Source organism: Cryptomeria japonica, chromosome 3 (genome assembly GCF_030272615.1).
Source record: "Cryptomeria japonica chromosome 3, Sugi_1.0, whole genome shotgun sequence".
Lineage (NCBI taxonomy): Eukaryota > Viridiplantae > Streptophyta > Pinopsida > Cupressales > Cupressaceae > Cryptomeria > Cryptomeria japonica.
Genome location: NC_081407.1, coordinates 150,616,683 through 150,635,198, shown reverse-complemented (window position 1 = coordinate 150,635,198; position 18,516 = coordinate 150,616,683). Strand labels below are relative to the sequence as shown.

General features: G+C 37.1%; 1 protein-coding gene across 5 annotated transcripts in view; it reads right to left on the bottom strand.

The window, feature by feature from the left end:
- LOC131067790 (uncharacterized) overlaps positions 1-18,229 on the bottom strand; it is a 73,593-nt gene extending 55,364 nt beyond the window's left edge. For all 5 annotated transcript variants that reach the window (XM_058002942.2, XM_058002945.2, XM_058002943.2 and 2 more), the window contains exons 1-3: positions 18,083-18,229; positions 17,848-18,000; positions 7,880-7,991 (exon numbers count right to left, since the gene is read on the bottom strand). In XM_058002942.2, the coding sequence (XP_057858925.2) occupies positions 7,880-7,991; positions 17,848-18,000; positions 18,083-18,130 (313 nt within the window). In that variant the 5' untranslated portion in view covers positions 18,131-18,229. The remainder of the gene's footprint in view (positions 1-7,879; positions 7,992-17,847; positions 18,001-18,082) is intronic.
- Positions 18,230-18,516: the final 287 nt, after the last annotated feature.

Sequence of the window (18,516 nt, the reverse complement as noted above, 5' to 3'; positions counted from 1 at the left end):
GTGCATACTCATTACGAGTCCTACCAAGAAGATTCAAATTCTCTTTTTTTAAGTATAGTTAGAAACCTGTATACCTCTAGGAGTAATGTAAAACTCAAAGAAGCACTGACCATCCTTCAGAAACTCTATTCTACAATATAAAAGAAGAACTATGTTTTCACACAATATTTGAAAAAAAATACTATGAACTTTAGGATCCAATTTAAGAATTGTTGAATATTATGTAAGGAAAGGGTAAAATTTGGACATCTAACCCTGGTCGTACATAAGAGTATTGTAGGAGATCAAGGAGAGCCATGAGCATAGTTTTCTTGACTTATATAAAATTATTGTATTTCACTTCTCTCGTTAGAGATTGGTACCTTGTGTTCATAATGTTTATCTCTTCTCATAGATACTCAATCATATCATTCATCTCAAATTCTCAAAGAAGTAGTTGCATAATTGGTACCTTGTGTTCCTCTTGTGTTGCATAACTGCTAGATCTTGTGATTGCTATTGTTGTGGCTGTTCAAGGTTTGCAAAATTAAAAGATCGTATATCTCTAACATCATGGGATGAGTCGAGTGGAACCATGAGGTGAGAGGAGAAGATGAAGGGTACTTGACAAGACCCATGGGAATTAAAAATTCCCATTTATTGAAAAGAGGAAAGAGGAAAGGAATAAAAAAAAAAAATTGGGTACTTGAAGAAGAAAGAGCCATGTGCCCAAGTACATAGGGTGTTCTCCAAAAAGGGGAACATTTAAGGTTGACTATAAGTGGTAAAATTGTGTGGAGATTTGAAGTAGGTCGACACCACTTAGTTAGGATTAGGGAATGTGCAAATGATTAGGGAGATATCAACTGAGGATTAGGGGGAAAAGGGAAAGTTGGAGGATGTGACATGTGAGGAATAAATTAAATACTAAGTTTGATCCGAAACGTTGGTAATACTAAAATTCACAGAGTCAAATCCAGAAATTACTTAGCAACATTGATATGGACTGTGGAAATCTCATGCTTCTAATAAATACTAAGTTATCGGGCTCATTGGCTGCCTGGGCTGATCCGGGTCCAGTTCGCTCTAGGTCCAAGGTACCGGTCTGGTTCGCCTACGAGTCCAGCAATCTGGTATCCGTCAAATTTTTTTGTGAGGGAAAATTTTTGCCAGTATTTTGTCGCCTAAGACATTTTGCTAGATATCTATTGCCGAGGATGCCTAAAGCGCAGTCAGGTGGAGAGCAAAGTCAAGTGGAGCGGAAATAATTTTAGAAGACTAAAGTTTTAATTTTGCAAAATATTTAATTTAGATATGTTAAATTAATAATGTTAATTATAGTCTCAGTCGTAACACTCAGCAAAATAAATCCATCTCCTTAGTTTTATCAGTGCACAGAAACTAAGTCTATCATTTGCGATTTATTTAAGATTAAATTTAGTTAGTATTAACTAAATTTAATTGCTATGCTATAGTTAATGCATTGTGGAGTTTATTAAAGGAAATGATCGCCGGTGTAGAAGGATCGTGGCTCCACACAGGGGTCACGACCCTATGTGGAACCACGTGGTTCCACATAGGATCGTGACCCCCTATGGAGGCACGATCCAATGAAACAAAAGATATATATGTGCTACCCTCTCCATTGATAACATATTCGATAGGAGAAAACAATATACTGTGATTGGTAGTAAATATAATCGTTTGCTTTTCATCTGCAGAGGCAAATCGATAAGACTAATAAAATCGATTTTACATTCCTTATATCCCACGCTAAAACTTTAAACTAGTTGTCTCAGAATTCTGATTGCTCAGAAATTAATAACAGTCTATTTACATTTACAAATAAGTTTTAGTATTTATAATATTTATGTTAATTTTTAGTATATTTATAATCTAATATTTTATAAATTATATGTATATAAATAAGCATAAATAAACATATATATTTATATATAGTATATCTATTATATATATATATATATATATATATATATATATACATTGTTTTTGTACTAACAAACCCAAACCCCTTTTCAAATTTGTTGAACAGGCGAACCAGGTTATCAAACCTGAACCGGTGCCCGAACCCAAACTGGCAAGTTAGATTAAATAAATAAAATTATAAAAGTTATTTATTTAATTTTTTGGAGGAAGGGCGATACAGATAAAGGAGCTAGGCCTCAAAAAAAGTAGAAGAAAACAAATTATATTAATTAAATAATGATAAAATTATTTAATTGATATAAATGATGGGGAATTAGATGAAATAGGGGTAAATCGACCAAATGTAGTCGATTTGGGGTGTCTACACCTTCAACAATTTCTAATCACTCAAATCCTAGAGTGTGCAAGGTGAGAGCATATAATTTCTCTAACCACACAGCTAATCTAAATGGATGCAATTACAAATCATATGGCAGCAAACCAACAAAAATATGCATGTGATGGAGCCAACCTAATCAACACCTCTTCAAAAGACTACCTAGAATCAAAATGACACACAGACCACAAAGCCAACATATCAACTCCTCTTCAATTGATTACATGTATGCAATGCAAGCCACTGCCAAAATGTCTAAGCTTGGCTCAAACCAAATTTTTCGATAATACCAACTTGTTCAATGCCAAACGAACTGAATGATTATGCTATAATGGTTAGCGATAAACCATCCTACTTACAATATGAAATGCATACAAGATAATGATCCTCCAATGGTAATACCATTCGAGGTCTACAACATATACATGAGACGCATTACAAAATAGCATGAAACAGTTGCAACAATTGATTTAGTATTTTAATCAGACATATAACACTGCTCCAAGCACATAAAATTACCCCAAAGACCTAGTTAAACATAGAATATCATTCCCAAAAAAAGCAAATCACTAGTCCAGCTGAAATCTACCTCAAATAGCTGATGTAAGTCTGATAACACAGTGTTCTGCTGGTAGTACTACCAAATCAAAACTAAAACTCTCTGTCAACATTCTGAAAGTCACTACAATATAATGAATCAACTACCCATATTAATACACTTCAGCTAGCAGCCCGCAACGAGTAGGAGTTGGCTTGGGCAGTGGGTTTGCTCCCCATTGGTCTTGAGTCCGACTCTCTGAACCCAGTGTTTATACGGTGTGTGTAATGCACGTACCCTTATCCACACCGCAAGGGATTAGTCTCGCCTCAGCTCGTCTCACAAATGGGTGCCGGGCTAGGTCGTGGGGATACCCTAGGCAACAAAAAAAATATATATCCATCTAGGACTGAAATACACATGAAATCATGCTGATTTCTCCTTTGCATTGATGTAGATCAAACTTATAAACTTATTATGTGGCAATAGATCTGAAACAAGGGTAAATGGATGCTGGTACAACAGGTGCAGCTAGTAGATGTCAACACTTGTCCACCCAAAACTCCAAAGCATTCCTCCAAGAGCTGAAATCATGCAATGAGCATTGCTAACACTTATGACATGGGGTTTGTTGAATATCATACATGAAATCTAAAATCTAAGGAATTTAAGAAAAACCAGATAAATTTATTCTATTTGACATAAAAAAACATTTGGAAAACAGAGTTCGAAATTTTTTTATCAAAATGCATTTTAAAAAACATTTTCAACTAGATTTTTCGTAGTAAGATCGTGTCATGGGCTTCATTCTAGTCTTTTGCCAACTCCCTTTTGATGATGTTTTTGTAGCTAGGTCGGATTCCTTCTAGGGCCGACCTAGCATATTGGTGACTAATTGGCCTATTGGCCTTAGTCACATTAATGTGCAAAATCAATATGCAACTTGTATTTTGGTCCGGCCCTAAATGGGCAATGTAACTTGTAAATTGAGCCGGCCCTATAATGGGCGATGAAACTTGTAATGTGCAAATGTAACTTGTAAGTGTGAATAGGGCTGACCCTATGTTAAAAATGTAACTTGTAAATGCTTATAGGGCTGACCCTATGTTAAAAATGTAACTTGTAAATACTTATAGGGCTGACCCTATAATGGGCGCCAAGCATATTATTGTTATTATTTGCAAGGCCAACCTGAGGTGTACAATGAGGTCAAGGCACATATATATGCAAGGTTCATTCATGCATCAAGACACACATCAAGTCAGCGAATTACATCCTCCTTCAGCAGCGAATTTATCCAAGACAGTGAATACATCTCTAAGACAGTGAATTGCATTATCAAGATCATCGAACTTATCCAAGGGCAGCAAACTCATCTCCCAGGTCAGCGAATCTGTGCTTGAACAGTGAACCTCATTCATGGTCTGCTACAGGTCTCCTTAATCAGCGAATTGTCCTCTCTGATTAGGGCATCATTCTCAGTCAAGGATAATTGCAGATAAGTTTGTTATAACTCAGATTTTCATGGTGCTGTTCATACTACTGTGTGCCCTAGTGTATAGTTATATTCGGTTGTTCATATTGCTTCAAGTGTTGACGTAAAAATTGTAAAGACAGAGTCTGATTATTGCCTAACACAAGTTGAGATTTTGTTGTTGGGTTTTTCACCTCCAAGAGGGAGGTTTTCCCAGGGTATTCTTGTGTTCTGTGTGTTCATTCTGTTATTTCTGGTTATTGCTATCAGTCTGATCTAAAAACAACACCTTTTGTAATCATCTTTGACAAATTTCGCCCATAAATAGGAGCTATTGGGGTATGAATTGAGATATATACAAATAGGGTGAACGAAATGAGGACTTTGCTTTCTGTTTAACAATTGTCGTTGCGGAGTGGCCATCACCAAGGAGTAAATTGAAAGTGGAATTTTTCAGATTTGACATGCTTTTATAGAAAGTCTATCATAAATTTGAGAGGTATTTGTGCACCTATCACAAAAACAAAGGGCGGTAGGAATGAATTTCATTGGACAGCTGTAATTAAGAAAAGCTCATAGTTTGCAATTTTTGGATTCGATTGTGTGAGAGTTTTTGCATCAACATTTCGGATCACACTCCATGATCCATCATCAAGATGAGAGAGTGCATAAGGAGGAGAAATGGTAGGTTGCAAACCAAGACACACTAAAAAGGAGGGGAGGGAGGGGGGAAGAGACAGAAGGAGGTACACACGAAACCCAAAGTGAGTTGACCAAACAAGCGAGAGTTATAAACATAGACAATAAATTATAGTCAACCCGATAGTGCCTCCATTAACTTATTGTCGATGTTTATAACCCTCTCTTGTTTGGTCAACTCACTTTGGGTTTCGTGTGTACCTCCTTCCCTCTCTTCCCCCCTTCCTCCCCTCCTTTTTAGTGTGTCTTCATCTGCAACTTACCATTTCTCCTCCTTATGCACTCTCATGTTGATGATGGATCACAGAGTGTGATCCGAAATGTTGATGCAAAAACTCTCACACAATCGAATATAGAAATTGCGAACTATGACATAATGGATTGTGGAAATCTGATGTCATTAATTAGGAAAAGCTTTCAACTTTTGAAGTATAAAGTCATGAAACAACCAATTCTAATAGTGCCTGGTATTATCGAAGGGTTTCAAGTGGATTGTGATGCAAATGGGATAGCAATAGAATCAGTTGTATGTCTGATTAAAATACTAAACCAATTGTTGCAATTGTTTCAATAAGTTGACCCCGCAGTGTGATGGTGAGGTCATGGCAATGTTAATATTGCCACGAAGGTTCAAACCCCACGAAGGACAAAGGAAAATGGAAAAGAGGAGGAGGATGTGAAGGAGGAGGAGGTAGACATGGAGGAGGACATGTAAGAGGAGGAGGATGTCTGTTAATGCTAGGGATGAGGTCCCCCATTTGTGGCCTCACCTAGAGCAAGGGCCAAGCTAAAAATCTTTGCGCTTCACCGATCAAAAAACAAAAGTCGAGGCACTATCTAGTATCTACTACCTAAAAATTTATTTTGTTCACAAGTCACCATGCATTGAAATTTATTAGCAATCAAGGTAAGTTGAGCCAAAAGCACATGAAGTGGATTGAACTTCTTCAAAGGTATTCATTTATTTTAAAACGTAGATCAAATAGTATAGCTAATGCATTGAGTAGAAGGTATTTTTTGTTGAATGAGATGAAAATAGTAGGTTGGCTTGAGTCCAAATGAAAGTTATACGTGAAACATAACTTTCTTAGATTTAACGATAATTCCTGAAAATTAATTTTCTTTTAGACTTCTAATAGTCATATTTTTTTTGTGTTTTCCAAGCAATTTATTAATAAATATTTCTAAAGTATTTATAATGAATAAAATATTCATTCAAAATAGCAGAAAAAGATATTACTAATGTAATAATGACCAAATTGTCATCACATAAAAACACAAAAAAACACAATGAATGATAGATGTTTTGGGGATTCACCATGAGGAGAGGAGAACTATTGTGACTTACAGGTTGATGGGACTCGACGTGATGGAACCACTTTAGGGGTGAGTTAGAGTACCTATGCTCAGGTCATTTGCATGGGTTGTTGGGAATTAAAAAAGTCAAGAGAGGCATACCATGGGAGGATACAGATCAAAAGGGTGAAAAGAACGCTGCTGTTACCTCTTTTTACAGTCATCTTATGAGTCCATTTGTGTTCATACAAGTGGATTGAAGAGAGGTTTTGAGCAAAATATGGTACACTACTGAATTGGTGACTCTTGGGAAGGCATTTTTAGCCAAAGGAATGATTAGGAATTTAATTTTGACTAATGGTTTTCAATGTTCCAGCAATTATCCTTCTTTCTGGGTGATGGAATTTGGAAAATCAAACTTAAACAGATGCAGATCTAAGCATTTTCAGACCATTCAACGTCTTGAAAGCGTTCGATTGCATCCAAAAACCCTAAAATGTCACTAAAAGTATCATTTCGCCCAATACAAATATCATTTTGCTCTCTTCACTCTCTTTACTCTTTAAAAAAAAATCCCAACACCCCTTCTATTGTAGGGTTTTTCTCACATCCAACACCTTGTGCAGCTTATCATTGCTACCCCTCAAACCCAATAGCATCTCCACTAAACAAACCCCCACTAACTTAGACGCCTTCATGGGAGCGATGCAAGCTCCTTTGAGCCATAGACTTACTAGTTATTGTTTTGATATTTGTTTCGAACATTTGATGTCATGGATTTCATATTCATGAGTTTTGTATACATTTGGCGATATTTAAATATCTAAGTGTGCTATTTCCTTCAGCTATAATTTGTGTTTATAATTATGTGATCGATGTATACTCATGTATGTGATCAAATTAGCTTCTACTTGATGATGTTATTGTGTCTTTAAGGTTTATTTAATAAAGGGTAAATGAAACAAGTTTTAAATCCTTAAAAAACTCTAAATTTCTTGGGTTTTTCACTTGCTGAGTTTGCACTGAGTTTTTTTGCCGAGTCCCGAGCCTCAAGTCAAGTCACCCTCACCAAATCCGTGTTGAGTCCGGGTCTCGAATTTGTGTCCAAAATTAATAGTTTATCCTTTTATAAAGTAGTTCTTATTAATGAGTTCAATAATGGATGCAGTGATTGTAGCAGTTATTGAGATGCCATATTAATGAAAAAGGAAAGTCCTCTTGTTGCATATGCATAGACAAAACTATCAAGCTTTTACCATTTCAAGGGGTTGAAGTGCCCCTTTTGTATCGCCTCTTGAAGAATTTCTTTGTTGTAGATCATTTAACTCGAACATCTTATTAAATGTTATTTAGTGTTTGATTGGAAGCCTCACTACAAGATAAAATTCAAATAAAATTGACTTTCGATAAGCTTGATAGTGGCAATAGCAACTTCGAAGATGATGCTCATGTATTGAACAATTTAGAACAGCATTTGTCAACAAATGGAAGAAGAGTATTCCTAAAAACTCAAAAACCAAAGGTCGACATATATAAACATGAATAACCAAGGTTTAGAGTATTATAGTACCTAGCTTGAGCTTGAGAAGTAAAGCATCCTTTAGATCTGCACCGCAGAGGAGATTTGTCTTGGCGATTTCATATGCTTGTGTCAACTCCCTTTCCTTGTGCATCAATTCATTCTGTGTAATAAATAGAAAATAAAAATAAAAAATTTACAAGTGAAAGAAAGTAATCAGTAAAATTTCAAAGACTTCCCAAAGCAAGAATTAGCCCGATAATTATTTAAGTTTCAATCCCATGTATAAGGCGATCCATTTAAGTATAACACTAGCAAGAGTATAACCAAATTTCAAATCATCACATAGCGAGATAGCTTATTGCTCAAACAAACATGGGTGAGGTTGCAATGTAATGGTTTCTTGTATACATGGTTGTTGACTTTGGCATGTTTGTCATTGATGTCAATAAGTATGCTTGTAGAACAAGGTATGTAAGTGACAGGACAAGATTAAAGACATAGCAATATGAGTTTGTTGTTGATGTTAACAGGTGACAAAGGATTGGCATGAATACATGTTGATAGCCCTTCATTCTAATTGCATCAATCAATTATGACAGTACGAGTAGAAGTCTCATGGTGTAAGTTGTGTTTGTATTTGAAGATAATGAAGTGCATTGTGGTAATCATTTTCTGGTTATCATCTTCTAATAATATCAATGCTTAATCATTTGTAAAGCACACGAGCATGAAGATTAGTTTGTAAATGTTGTTTAGAATCTATAATAAGAATGTTATGCTCTGCTTTCAATGTGATAGAAACTTGAAACTGCAATCAATTTTGATCTTGTCGTAGACTGAGGAGTTATGGATTGTAAATGGATAATTATCATATTGCACACCATACTTTTATAACAGATTTTTTTGTGCAAATGTGTTGAAGTTTTTGTTCCTGTAGTTCAGGCGACAAGAAGAACAGAGACTAGCAACAAAATAACATATGACAAGAATCTGTCGAAACAGTTGAAGAAGTTTAATGTCTTAACTAGTGATAATTATTTATTATCAAAGGTGAACTTGCAAGACTAAGGCACACTATGGAAAATTCTACTTTTGCAAGAGAAAAAAAAATGGTGGAGCTAGCGTTTCGTGGAGAGGGAAGACAAAGGCAAACATGGATGTACTGAGGTCGAAGGATTGAAGGTTACCACAACAAGAACTAGCGGCCACCATTTCGGGCATGGAAGGGATAGGAAAACCAAAGCTTTCGTGCAGTGAAGAATAGAAAGCGTTTTGCACACAGAGAAAGACAATGGGGATGCAACAAATGGGGGTTTGCCGCTATACACTTTGGCCCCTGAGTGGACTTCAAAACAATCGAAAAGAAGTTTTGGAGACCGAAGTTGGTTAGGGTAGAACAATAGGCTAATAAGGTGTGTCAAAACTCGGAGGCTGTAACGGTTGTATCAATCCTTATAGACAACTATGAGTGGAAGGTATCTGTTCAATTTTTAAAAAGTCGTGCTTTCTTTATGAAGTGGAATGGTGAATGGCCGGCATTTTCCAGAGTTAGAGCGTGGGTAGACGCTAACTGGGGAGAGGCATGTGTTTTGAAAACCCTCCCAAATGGGTTTTATCTAGTAATTAGTTCCAGTGAGCAGGATAACGAGTGGATTCTAAATAGTGGTCCATTTCTTATGGGGGGAAAAGGGTTTTTTATCAACGATTGGAGGCCTAACTTTGACCCTAAAAAGGAAGAGATTGATTTGGTTCCCCTGTGGATACGTCTTTATAACCTGCCTCATGAATATTGGGATATTGAAACTCTTAAATTAATAGGTGACAAACTTGGAGGGTTTCTAAAAGTGGATGAAGCGGTGGAGGTTGTTGAATACAGTATGTATGCCAGAATTTGTATACAATGGCAAGCCATACATTCCCTCCCTCAATTTGTAGAATTGAAGACAGGTGAAGGTGTGTGGAGGCAATCTATCGAAGTGGAAGATCTGATTCATGTTTGCGTTATATGTAAAAAGAAAGGGCATTCAGAGACAGAATGTCAGAGTAAAGCGAAAGGGAAAAATCTCTATCAAAACAGGCTTCAGGATCTAATAGTTGAAATGACTAAAAATAAGGGTGGTGATGTCAACGATGGAAACAGTATCCAATAGGAAGATAGAAGAGTTCAAGCTAAGGCATCCAATGGAATGGAGATTGACACAGATAATAATACCAGGTCAGCAGGACTGATGAAAGGAGGTCAAGAATCCTATTCAAAAGAAGGTAATGGTTCGCAAGGAATCAATGTAATAACGGAAAAAGATTCTAAAGTCCCAAAGGGTATCGATAATCCAGAAAATTTTGAGCCAAGATTGGATTCAGCAGGAGAAGAGGATTGTCTTCCAAAATCATCAGAGGAGGAAAGGAGGCAAAATGAGATGGCGATTGAGAAGGTACGAGGTTCGACACCTCATATTAAAGACTGTCAAAAAATAGATGGTGCCAGCAATTCTTATCAAAATAGGGGTTTTAACCCTAATGATCCTTTTGCTGATGATTATAACATCCCTGGTTCTAAGATGGGTTTGGAAGAAGGAGAAGGACAGGTTGATAAGGGCATCGAGGATGTCGATGATAATGTCTTTTAAGATATACAAATTTCTCCCATAAGAACCTTAAACTTTATGGATAAGGACAATAGGGATTTGGACTCACTGGAAAAGGAAGGCTTAGACATGCAAGAGTCTGAGGATGAAATAAACAATATTGATAATATCGGGTTGCAGGAGGAAGTGGGATGTCTGGAAAAGAGATCTCTGAATCAAACTAGTTCAAAAATCTCCAAACCAAAAATAGGAGAGAAGCGCTCCAGAGGTGCTAAATCCACTAGGGAACGGCTTGAGATGGCAGGGACGGCCAAAGGACAAACCAAACTAAGATCGGGAAGAGCTTATGACTCTTCCCGGAGGCAATGAGGTGCCTTTCATGAAATGTCAGGGGCATTGAGGCGACTGATCAAAAGATGTTTTGATCAGGTACAGCCAGATATTGTAATGTTACAGGAAACAAAGTTGAAGGGTGAAGATATACAGTCTTTTCGAGTGTGTTTCCATAAGTGGTGGGGTGTCTTTTCAGAGGCTTGTGGGCCTTCAACTAGTTTGGGGATTTTGTGGAATGAGGACACTGTGAATATTGAACTTGTGCAATTGGAGAAACATTGGCAATGGGTGCATGTTTTTTCAAAAGCATTACAAAGCAACTTTGACTTATTTAATGTGTATGGGCCCATCAGTACACTAGATAAAAGGAGAATGTGGGAACAATTGAGTACCCAACTTGCAAATTTGGGTGATCATTTCTGTGTTTTGGGGGGGGGATTTTAATGCCACTTTATCCCCTATGGAGAAAAAAGGTGGGAGTTGTCATGTTAGCCAAGTGTAGCAGGATTTTCGTGATTTCTCCGTGGGCAGTGGTCTAGTGGAAGTAAAATTCAAAACAGGGGAATCCACATGGACTAATAGGAAAGTTGGCTTTTCCAACATTGCTAAAAAATTGGATCGCTTTTTTTCTTGCAGGGAACTGGATGTCAAAATCATGGATTACGGAAGCCTCAATATTGCCCATTCATGGCTCGGATCATTATCCAATTTGCTTACTCATCCAAGATGATATTGCTCTTGTGCGATGCCCGATTAAATTAGAAATGATGTGGTTCAGAGCTAAAGGATTTCGGGATTTAATAGAGGACATTTGGTCCAATGCTCTGACTTGGAATGGTAATCATGCTTTTGTCTTTTATAAGAAATTACAATTTTTAAAGGAGTCTTTAAAGAAGTGGAATAGGGAAAGTTTCAAGAATGTTTTTGCTGAGAAGTTGGCTATTGAAAAGAGATTAGAGTGTCTACATAACAAAGTGATTCAAGATGGTATGACTGACTCATAATTTATGGAAGAAAAAAGTTTAAATCAAGGGTATAGGGAAGTGTTGGAGAGAGAAGATATTTTCTGGAGACAAAAGTCTAGGGAAACGTGGCTCAAAGAGGGAGATAGGAACACAAGTTTTTTCACAGCTTTGTTAAGGTGCGAAGATCTAGTAATAAGATTTTCACTATTAAGGATCCTAATGGTGTAATGTTATCAAATCAAAAGGAGATTCAAGAGGCGGTTGTGGGGTTTTTTCAGCAGCTATTGACAAAGGAAAATCCCCAAAGACAAATAGAGGCAAGCTTTTTAGATGTTATCCTGGGGTGTAGATCTCCTGAACATAATAAATGTCTAATGGCAAAGATCACTGGAAAAGGCTCTGTTTGATCTTGGGGGTGATAAGGCGCCAGGGCCGAATGGCTTCCCAACTGCCCTTTTTCAAAAATTTTGGGATCTATTTGCTATTAATATATTGCAAGTTGTGGAAGAATCTAGAGCTGGAGGTTTTATCCTGAAGGACTTTAATAATACCTTTATTGCCCCGGTGCCCAAAAAGCAATCGATTGCTTCCTTTGATGATATTCGACCAATCTCACTATGCAACACCATTTATAAAATCATCTTGGGTAGCAAGAATTTCAATCTGTTGGTAAAACTTGATATGCAAAAGGCTTATGAAATTCTTGCTAAACATTAGTAAACTCTTGCTACGTTAGCAAGAATCATCTCCAAAGTGATTGCTAACAGATTGAAATTGCTAACGTCTTGCTCATTCTTGCTAACATCTTGCTCCCTCTTGCTACAAGGCCATCCACTCAATTCCGGTAACAAGAATGAGCAAGATGTTAGTAAAACTTGATATACAAAAGGCTTATGACAAGGTATGCTGGAACTTTTTGTTTGTTACTCTTTGAAAGTTTGGCTTTTGTGATGAATGGATAACTTGGGTCAAAAGTTGTGTTTGTAACCCAAGGTTTTTTGTATTGGTGAATGGTAGTCCCCAAGGTTTTTTTGAAGTTTCTAGAGGTTTAAGACAAGGTGATCCTTTGTCACCATTCCTGTTCATTATCATGGTGGAAGTATTAAGCAAAATGATTACAAAGAAAATGGATGAGGGGGTTTGAACGGGTGTAAAAATTGCACAGGGAATTAGGGTTGTCTCTCACCCTCCAATTTGCTGATGACACTCTCCTTTTTGGAGAGGCAACCTTAAGAGAAGCAAGGGTATTGAAATGCACGTTGGATAACTACTCTAAATGGTTTGGACAAAAGATAAACTGGAGAAAATCTGAAATATTCCTTTTTAACACTCCTTTAAGGAAGCAGCAGGAAATCTCAAATATTATGTGGATGCAAGTGGGCAGGTAAATACATGGGCATCCCGTTGTTTGGAGGTGCAAGTAGGTCTACAATTTGGAAGAATTTAGTTGACTCTTGTATTTAGAGGATGGATGGTTGGAAAAGCAAATGGCTGACTTTGGCAGGTCGTATATGATGTTAAAAACAGTAATTTATGCAGTTCCGCTTTTCTCTATGATGTGTTTACAAATCCCTCAAAAGGTTGTGAAGGTGATAGAGCAGAAAATGAGAAAGTTTTTTTGGAATGGAGCTCAGGAGGAGGATAAAATTTCATTGTTGGCTTGGGAGAAAATATGCAAACCAAAGCAGCAGGGAGGTTGGTCTTCATAATTGGCAGAAAATGAATGAGGCTATGGGAACCAAGCTTGTATGGGCTGTATATAAAAACTCGCAGCAATTAGGGGTTCAAATTTTGCGGGCCAAGTATTTGGACCAAATGGACGATTGGAGAATTTTCACAATTACAAATCCACTGCGTGGGTCAGCTATATGGAATTTTATTGTTTTATGCAGGAAGGCGATTACTGATCACTTTTCATGGCATATTGACGATGGCAGGAATGCACAATTCTGGTTAGATTCATGGGACGGTCATCAGACTTTGTATAGTAATCAAAATGTGATGGGGGTCAGAAGATTATTGGAGGATGCGTGGGGCACCAAAGTGAGAGATTACTTGGAACTCAAAAGAGTTGATGAGAGGACTGAATGGGGATGGAAATCGGTACGAGGAGTTTTACAAAACCTTGATCACATCCGGATTATGGAAGAGATTTTTAAAGACAAAAAAGTTTATTTATTTGATGGACAAGATGCAGTAAAATGGTGTGGGGCACAACATGGCAATTATTCGGTCAAGATTGGATATCAACTTTTAGACAACAGAGAAGCAAGTGAAGAATGGCCAACGGGTTTATGCTGGGGAAAAGACTGTCTCCCTAAAGTAGGAGCATTTGCTTGGCTTGCAGTAAGAGGTAGAATCTTAACTAGTGAGAGGAGGAAGCAACTAGGAATGGTGGGGACAACGAAATGTGTAATGTGTGGCATGAATGAAGATGAGATAGATTACCTCCTTTTGAAATGTGATTTTGCGTATGCTTGATGGAGGATGGTACAAGGAAAATTGGCATGGCATGGTCCTCTTCCTAGGACTTTAAGGACGTTTTTTTGTGCTGGCCTCATAAAGGTAAAAATTTATCTTTTCCTCTGTGCTGAAAATAAGCCCATCAGTGATAGTATGGGAGATATGGAAGGAGCGGAATCGAAGAATATTTCAAGATAAAGGGGAATCATTGAAGAGGATTATGGCCAGAATTGACATATCAATTGAAGAAGTGGTGGGAGCTGTAGCCTTTCGGCTTAGTGTGAAGAATGTAATTCTATCAAAGGAGGATTCGCGTATTCAGAATTGCTAGCCAAGAATCAAGTTCAGGCTCCTTCATGGACCTAGGCAGGATGATCCCTCATACTACAATTCTCTAGAGAAGTTAAGAGAAGAATGGATCCCACCAGAGGGAGGGTGGATCAAGGCAAACTTTGATGGAGCATCCAAAGGTAACCCGGGTGAGTCTGGTGCAAGGGTGGTGTTTAGGGACTAGAAGAGCAATATCGTTGCATGGGGTGCCAAGCGACTAGAAAGGGGCACAAATAATGCAGCTGAGGTACAAGCAACATCTTTAGCAATCGAGTGGGGTTTGAAACTCGGTTTCAAGAAATTACACTTGGAAGGCGATTCATTGATTATTATCAATGCAATCGTTAAGGGTGGAAATGCAAGCCTGGATGCTAAACAAGTTTGTTCGGAAAATAACTCATGACATGAAGTTTTTCACAGATTTCAAGATATCCCATGTGCGTAGAGGGTAATAAAGAAGCGGATGTGCTGTCTAAAATGGGCTAGTAAATTCAAGGAAGAACAACAATTTCAGTTGGAAGATACTCGAGATCTTTTCATTGATGACATGGACGGCGTTATGACGCATATGGTAACCCCGAAAAATTTGGAGGATTGAAGTGGTAGTTGAAGGACTTGCTAATAAACATGATCATGAAATGTAGTTAATACCGGATCGTGTGGAAGGTTGATAAGATATACTCTGACAGAGCATTTACGAAATGTAGTGATGAAACAGGATTTTGGCGGCGATGAAGGTCGGCTTTCACAAGAAGGAATGAAAGCTAATCAAATCGATTTAAGGAATAAGTGGGGGAGATATATTTATTATGCTATAGTGGCATTATAGCTCTCAGTTGCGGAAGAGATGGTTTTCAGAGGCAGAGGTAGCGGCACTGTAGATTTGTGATAATGGAGGCAAATTTTACATTTAAAACGCAAAAGAAACTTGTGCCTTTTGTGGGAAAGGCATCGAATAGACATTTACGGGGGCTCTTTCTCTACAAAGAAAGACCGACTATTGGAAGCAGTAAAGTTAATGTTGAGTGAGAACATTGTGCATAGCAGCCATAGGTATCGAACCAATATGGATATCTACTCATTGATAGCAGCTTGGAGGCTAGAATTTGAAGACACAGTTGACAAGGTTCAGCGAATTTTGAAAGAACTTATTGCAGAAGAGTATTTGGTTGGATTGGAGTTTGTTCTTGAATGGGTCGTCCCGCGGGTTGGAACTGATGTATCTAAAGGTGTTGTGGAGCACGGAAACCCCATACCCTTTGTGCGTTGGCCAGAGGACGAAGTTAAGGAAAGATGCAAAGCAGCAGCATGGCAAGGATGGGAAACCTTCAAGATGTTTGCAGGGCTGATGAGGGTGGAGGAAGCTCTTCAAGCAGCGCACAAGCTAGCAAGGGCATGGGACCGAAGCTATGACCGCGGGCTCGTACAGAGGAAGCGCGGCGAATATTAGCCAGATTCAATGAGGAGAACCTGCATGAGAGATTTTAGTTAAAAAATTTGTTATGCTAGTTGAGGGTACGAGGTGTTAGGTGATAGATTTTTTGCTCTGTTAAATTAGTGGGTAAAAGGCTGCCCGATAGACTAGTATGTTGTGCTTCTCAAATTTTGTAGTGTTAATTGGTGGACTTGGTGGGATGTGTGATGTATAAGGTTTTTTGACTGCTGGTTTTCTGAACAATGTTTACTCTATTTTTGCATATTAATATAATCAAAAATTATTACCAACCAAAAAAAAATTATTTATTATCAAAAGCCATTCGAAGATTATTATAATTGAATGCTTAGATCATACTATGCACAGATTTTAAAAAGGCAGTTTAAACATTTAACATCTATTTCCTTGTCCACAATTTTTGAAATTGTTCTCTTCTTCAACCCGACAGAAAAATCTCTGGAGTGCTTGAGATTGAAACTAAAGAAAAGAGAAATATGTGAGGATAGAATATATGATGAATGACAGTTTTAAAAATGAAACAAAACATTTTGTTTTACTGTTGCAGAAGTTGATTATGAAAAACGGAGTGGTTCAAAGAGGATATGAAGATGACTGATCTATGAATGCGATCAGAAGTGAAGCAATTTGCATAAGTCAACGTTGCCAATGTGGCTTCTAATTAATTTCATTATTTGATACAGTGAGTGAGGGTTTGATAACGACAATAAGTGAAGGTTTGATAATAACAATGAGTAAGGGTTTTGTTTTCAGTCAAGCATTGTATACTTTGACATTTTTGATTGGTTGCAGAGTTTGTTATGAATTAAGGGTTTTGCAACAAAACAATGATTGCAAAAGTATTCTTAAAGAACAGTTTGTCATTGTGAAAAGTTATAAGGCAGAGACTTGATCTCTGAGACAATTTAATTGTGAATAATTTGAAGAGTGGCAGTAAATCAAATGTTTTGTATTGAAACAGAGTAACCCTCAGGATTAATATTGTTTTGAGTTTTTGTAAGGGGTTGGTGCTCCTTGGAGTGGGTGCTCCTAAAACTTGTAAGGGGTTGGTGCTCCTAGAGTTGGTGCTTACAATTTTGCCAGTGAGGCCTACTATAAAACTTGTTCGTAGTGGCTTTTCACCCTTTAAGGGTTTTCCACTCAAATATTGGTGTCATGGTGTTATACTTGTGTTTTGAATCTTTTGACTAATTTATTCTTCTTTGTCAATACTGTCATATATTTTATAGGAACTATTAACATTACTTTAATGAGGTTTTTGAATGTATAAAAAGTGAATTGGTTTATATATCACCGATTCACACCACTCCCCCCCTCTCAGTGATCCTAGTATTCCAACAATGGCAACATCATGCATGGGAGACACTGCGAAGAGTATAACCGAATTTCAAATCATCACATACTAAGACAGCTTATTACTCTAGCAAACACGGGTGAGGTTGTGGGGTGTAATGGTTTTTTGCATAAATTAGAACATCGCACATGTTCTCGAATCTTAGTGTTAGCTAAAACCATATAATCCAGGTCTGGAATTCGCTTACAAGCATTTCTACCAACGGTTTTGTATTCTTCGTTTTTTTCTAAAACAAAACATAAGGATGCAAAAACATAAAAGTGATGCCTTTCGCAAATTCAGGCTTGAATATACATAGGTCTGAACTAGTTAAATATATGGATCGAGCTTTCAATTTCTTCAAAACTAGTCACAATTTAAAGCTTCTCCCATCCCAATACTGCAGGTTTGGCCATGGACAGAAATATTGTCCAGGCATAGCCCACACTCCATTGAAACAAGCTTAGCTAATATTTACCGAGCTAAAAAATAAATAATGGAAAATAATTAAAAACTGGGTCATCAAATGAAGAACTATAGTTTGGTTATTTTACCGTTTGAAGGCGCTGTTGGAAATATTGATGTTCGGCATCTAAGAGGGTTTGCTGCATATTCACTTTCCGTGATAGAATTTCTCTCTCCTCTTTAAGGAAAGAGATTTCTTGCTTACTCGTTTCAAGATTCCTCAGTGCAAATTCTAACAATTTCTGCAACACGTCATAGAATAATGTAAATTAAAAGCTGAATTATCAAAGCCTAACAAAGGGTAAACCGTAGAAAACTAATTACCTCGATGGCTATTCCTTGCTCGGCACAGATGTCCTGCAGAGTGGCCATCTCCGCAAACAGAAAATAGCAGAGGGAAATTTGGCTTCGTGTTTTTCTTCTACCGTTCCTTTAATACAAAGGAATCAACGGGTCTAGATTTTAAATTTTTCCCTCCGTTCTCTTTGTCCTCGAGAATTTTATATATATTATTCATTTTAAATTTGACATTATAAAATTATAAATAAAGATATTCCATGTACCAATCATATTTTATAATTTTGTAAGGGCGAAAAGTGTTATTTATTTATTTTAATTTAAATTGAGTCTTATAAAATAATAAATAAAGATATAAGAAATAATTATTTAAATTTCATTCACTAATAAGATTATAAACATTTATAATTTTGTAATGGTGAAAATGGTATACGTTGCATTTTTTTATTTTATTTTAAGGT